Genomic DNA, 4909 nt, shown 5'->3' on the forward strand with positions numbered 1-4909 from the left:
CCCCTACTGTATTTGAAACGATGCAGCCTCACGGCTGCTGCGCCTTGGCAGCAGCAGCGAGGCCCCCCTCGCAAACGCAGCTCTTATCCTGTTGAGGGGGCCCCCCCTGGGGGCCCCCCCACGGGGGCCCCCAGTACCCTGGAGGCCCTCACCAGGGAGGGCCCCTATGTATGGGGGCCCCCCGTATGGTGTGTCTAAACTGCTGCTGCTGCTGCTGCTGCTGCTGCTGCTGCTGCAGTTGGTGCTGCAGTTGGTGCTGCAGCTACTGCTGTTGTTGAATCCCATAGCAGAACTAAGCGAAACCAGCTGCACCGCCCTTTGCTGCTGCCGTTGCTGCTGCTGCTGCTGCTGCTGCTGCTGCTGCAGCTGCTGCAGCTGATGGGGCCCCCCAAACTCCCCAGCAGCAACAGCTGGGTTGTTGTGTCTAACCACCGACCGACAAAAACTTATATCTGTTCTTACCTCAGGGGGCCCCCACCGCGCAGAGCAGCAAAAGAGACAAAAGGAGACAGCCAGAGACAGCACGGAGGCCCCCACAATCACGCGGCAGGCCCACACTTCATTTGAAGGAGACAGTAGACCCATCACCGGGCTCGAGGGTACAGGGGGCCCCCCCATGTGGGGGGGCCCCCTAGGGGGCCCCCCCATGTGGGGGGGCCCCCCGGGGGGGGCCCCTAGGGGGGCCCCTGCGGGGGCCCCCACTGACAGCTCCTGGTGACCCCGGTGAGCCGCGCTGCAGCTAAGAAGCATCAAAGACACAACGAAGCAGCAACTCACGCGGAGGCCCTGCAGCAGCAGCTCCTGCAGCAAGACAAACCCCACACACAAAAAAAAAGTAAAGACAAGGGGCCCCCTAGGGTACTACTGCGCTGCTGTTGCTGCTTGGTGTATGAATATGTATGTAGCATAGGGGCCCCCCAAAGACCAGCATGAACGGCGGAGAAGAGGGGGCCCCCCAGTGCATGTGTGTGTGTGTGTGTGGGGGGGGGGCCCCCAAGGGTACTGCATGCATGACAAGGGGCCCCCCGAGGGTACTGCATGCATGACAGGGGGGCCCCCCACTCACGGGTATTGTGAGGGCCTCCTTCAGGGTATTAGCTCTCCTCAAGCAGCAGACAGCAGCAGCAAGAGAAACAGCAGCAGCAGCAGGCAGCAGCCCCTCTGGCAGCATATCCACGCTGCTGCGTTCATAAAACCCTGCCCCGTGGGGGCCCCCAAGGGGGCCCCCCTGGGGGCCCCCCTGGGGGCCCCCTTGGGGGGCCCCCTGGGGGGCCCCCCCCGAGGGGCCCCCCCCTAGGAGCGCGGGGCCCCAGAGGGCCCCAAGGGCCCCCGCAAGGGCCCCCCAAAGACAAAAAGAAGCAATAGGGTACACAGTACAGATAGAAAACAGCAGAAGTGAAGCTGCAGCAACAAACAGAGACAACTGCCAAAAGGGGTACTGCATCAGGCTCTCCATAGCAGCAGGCCCGGGGGTAAGGGGGGCCCCCGGGGGGCCCCCCGGGGGGCCCCCCCCTACTGGGGGCCCCACTGAGGGGCCCCCAGAAGAGGGGGGCCCCCACAAAGAAGCAAAGGCTGAGAGGGCCCCAAACTCCCCCCAAGCCAACAGCAGAACAAGGGGGGCCCCCAACAAAGCAAAGAGACAGTGCGGCAGCACCTCCGTCATGAAGGAGGGTACATACACCCCATGCTTGCGGGGGAGGCCCCATGCGGTGTCTCCGCGGGGGTGGGGGGCCCCCACAGCTGTACCCTGTTGGCTGCTCCTGCGGTCTGGGGGCCCCCGCATGGGGGCCCCCGCAACGTGGCCGGGGGCCCCCCGAGAGGTACCGCAGGGGGGCCCCTCAGGGGGCCCCTCGGGGGGCCCCCCAGATACACCCGCCCGGTTGTGCCCCTCCGCGCTGCACTGACGCAAAAAGGGTACAGAACCCAAAGGAGACAGCAGCAGCAGCGCAGCAACGCCCCAGCCCCCCCACAGCAGCAGCAAACTGGCAGTAGTCACGTAGGGGGCCCCCCCGGTATATGGGGGCCCCTGGGGAAGGGGCCCCTGATGAGGGGGCCCCTGGGGAGGGGGCCCCTGGGGAGGGGCCCCCCGTGGGGGGGGCCCCCGTGGGGGGGGCCCCCGTGGAGGGGGCCCCTGGGAAAGAGGCCCCTGGGGAGGGGGCCCCTGGGGAGGGGGCGCTTGGGGAGGGGGCCCCCGTGGAGGGGCCCCCCGTGGAGGGGGCCCCAGTGGAGGGGGCCCCTGGGTAGGGGGTCCCTGGGGAGGGGGCCCCCGTGGAGGGGGCCCCTGGGGAGGGGGCCCCCGTGGAGGGGGCCCCTGGGGAGGGGGCCCCTGGAGAGGGGGCCCCGGGGGCCCTGAGGGGCCCCATGGTTTTTCAGTTCCCCTTTTTGGTGGGTGAGGGGGCCCCCTAGGTCCAGCATACTCATGCGGATGCAGCAGCTCTCCTGGCCCTGCAGCAGCAGCAGCAGCAGCAGCAGCAGCAGGAGCAGCAGCAGCAGCAGCATGTGGTGTAGGGGGTATATTCCCTGCTGCAGCATGGTTTCTATCACCATGAAAAGGAGGCATTGGAGTGCGCTGCTGCTGCTGCTGCTGCTGCTGCTGTTCTTGCTGCTGCGGCAGCAGCAGGTGCTGCTGCTGCGGCAGCAGGGGCGGAGGGTACATATGGGGTGCAGCGACTGGGGGCCCCGGGGGGCCCCCCAACATATAAGGGGGCGGCTGCTGCACCACCAGCAGCAGAGCGCATGCATGCAGCAGCAGCAGCAGCTCCCGGGCTAAGACAAGAGAGAGGCTGGGGATGTAAGCTGCGTATACACCCCAGGGCCGCCCCATGTTTGTATATAAAAAAAGAAAGAAAATGCATATAAATAATAAATAAAATAATAAAACAAATGCTACTAGTTTATATGAAACACCTAATACTGCTGTTGCTGCTGTTGCTGCTGTTGCTGCTGTTGCTGCTGTTCCTGCTGCTGCTGCTGCTGCTGCTGCTGCTGCTGCTGCTGCTAGAGATGGCTAGCGACTGCTGCTGCTAGCGTTACAAGTGTAGGCCAGGGGCCCCTGCTGCTGCAGCAGAAACCGAGCGGGGTATGTGGGGGCCTTTGCTCCCGCTGCTGCAGTTGCTGCTGCTGCTGCTGCTGCTGCTGCTGCTGCTGCCTCCTCGTGCCAGGATGGGGGCCCCCGGGGGCCCCAAAAGGCCTCTTGGGAGTTAAGATGAGTAAAGGGGGAGTTAGATGAGGGGCCCCTGTGCATATATGTGCTGCTGGTGTTGCTGCTGCTGCTGCTGCTGTTGCTGCTGCTGCTGCTGCTGTTGCTGCTGCTGCTGCTGCTGCAGCTGCTGCTGGCCTTGAGCTGGCTGTTCGGGGGCCCCCAAGCCCTGGGGCCCCCAGCATGAATCTGTGCCTCTCTGTTTAGTTTATTGCCGACGAATAAAAAAAAAAAACAGAGAGAGATGCGGGGGCCCCAGCAGCAACACCTTCAGCAGCAGAGTCATCTAACCAGCAGCAGCAGCAGCAGCAGCAGCAGCAGCAGCAGCAGCGGCAGCAGCAGCAGCAGCAGCTGGGGCCCCGGAAAGCGCAGGGGCCCCCCCTGCTTCACACAGAGAGATGGGGCCCCTGTTTATTGAAATTTTTGTTTTTTATTTTTATTATAATAAAATAGTTTACTTATTCGTCTCAATGAGTGCAGCAAAGAGAACGGGGGGCCCCCCACCCCACCCCTAACCACCACCAGTACCCTCTTTGTAGCTGTCTTGATGACATTGGGGGCCCCTGGGCCTCCTCACAGGCTACGGGGGCCCCCCTTTCCTCAGGGTCTGCATATGGGGCCCCCTAACACCGCAGGATGCCGAACCCAGAAAAACACAAGAGGGGCCCCCCGGGGGCCCCCGGGGGCCCCCAGGACGATTGGGGTCGCCCAGGCTTCCTTATAGAGCGACTGAAGAAAGAACGAATGGAGGAGGAGACAGGGGGCCCCCAACACAACAGGTATGGGGCCCCTAGCGGGGTTTCAGGGGCCCCTGGGGGGGCCCCTGCTGAGGGGCCCCCGAGAGGGAAGGGGGCCCCTCAGGGGGGGGCCCCCAAGGGCAAGGGGGCCCCGGGGGGCCCCCAAACAACTGATATGATAGACTTGACGAGGAGCTCAGACAGCTCGGAGGAGGAGATGAACCCAAAGAGGAGAATGCGGGTGGGAAAGGGGGGGCCCCCAGAAGAGGAAGGGGCCCCCTTGGGGGCCCCCCCGGGGGGCCCCCAAGGGGCCCCCAAAGGGAAATCAAAGGGAAGGCAACAGCAGACGAGAGAGGGGGGCCCCCCTACGGCTTCTGCTGCTGCAACAGATAAAGAGGGGCCCCCTGTCCCCGCGGGTGCTGCAGAGGCAGCGACGGGGGCCCCTGAATCTCTCATAGAAACCAGAGAGAAGAAGAGGGGGCCCCCAGGGGGCCCCCAAGGGGGCCCCCAAGGGGGCCCCCGTAGCAAGAAGCTGCAGAAGCAGGTAGAAGCAGCCAGGGGATCCGATCCCAGGGGGCCCCCGGACCCTCTGGGGGCCCCCATCATTGTTTGCTGCTCCTCATCAGACAGTGAGGGGCCCCCTATAGAGAGCGGGGGGCCCCCTGAGGGGCCCCCTATAGAGAGCGGGGGGCCCCCTGAGGGGCCCCCTATAGAGAGCGGGGGGCCCCCTGAAGAGAAAGAGGGGCCCCCTATAGAGAGAGAGGGGCCCCCGAAAGACAAAGAAAAGGAAAGAAAGGGGAAGCAGAGGGGCCCCCCAAGGGGCCCCCGCAGAGGCAATGCAGCAGCAGAGGGACAGAAGGAAACTGCTGTCTCTGCTGCTGCTGCTGCTGCTGCTGCTGCTGCATCTGCTCCAGCAACAGCAACAGCATCAACAGCATCGGACACAGGAGCCGCAGCAACACCAACAACAGGA

The 4909-nt window shown here is 64.7% G+C and overlaps 2 protein-coding genes across 2 annotated transcripts in view; one reads left to right on the plus strand and one right to left on the minus strand.

The window, feature by feature from the left end:
- Positions 1 to 2824, minus strand: part of EMH_0010420 (uncharacterized protein) — a gene marked incomplete at both ends in the record, with an annotated part of 2924 nt that extends 100 nt beyond the window's left edge. Inside the window, 2 exons of the mRNA XM_013498948.1 lie at positions 153 to 801; positions 1067 to 2824. Of these exons, the coding sequence (XP_013354402.1) occupies positions 153 to 801; positions 1067 to 2824 (2407 nt within the window). The remainder of the gene's footprint in view (positions 1 to 152; positions 802 to 1066) is intronic.
- Positions 2825 to 3835: 1011 nt separating this feature from the next.
- The window catches only part of EMH_0010430 (uncharacterized protein), a gene marked incomplete at both ends in the record, with an annotated part of 1623 nt that continues 549 nt past the window's right edge, over positions 3836 to 4909 (plus strand). Inside the window, one exon of the mRNA XM_013498949.1 lies at positions 3836 to 4907. Coding sequence (XP_013354403.1) covers positions 3836 to 4907 — 1072 coding nt within the window. The remainder of the gene's footprint in view (positions 4908 to 4909) is intronic.

The sequence above is a fragment of the Eimeria mitis genome, genomic scaffold, assembly GCF_000499745.2.
Source record: "Eimeria mitis Houghton genomic scaffold, Emh_scaff385, whole genome shotgun sequence".
In the NCBI taxonomy this organism is placed as follows: Eukaryota; Apicomplexa; class Conoidasida; order Eucoccidiorida; family Eimeriidae; genus Eimeria; species Eimeria mitis.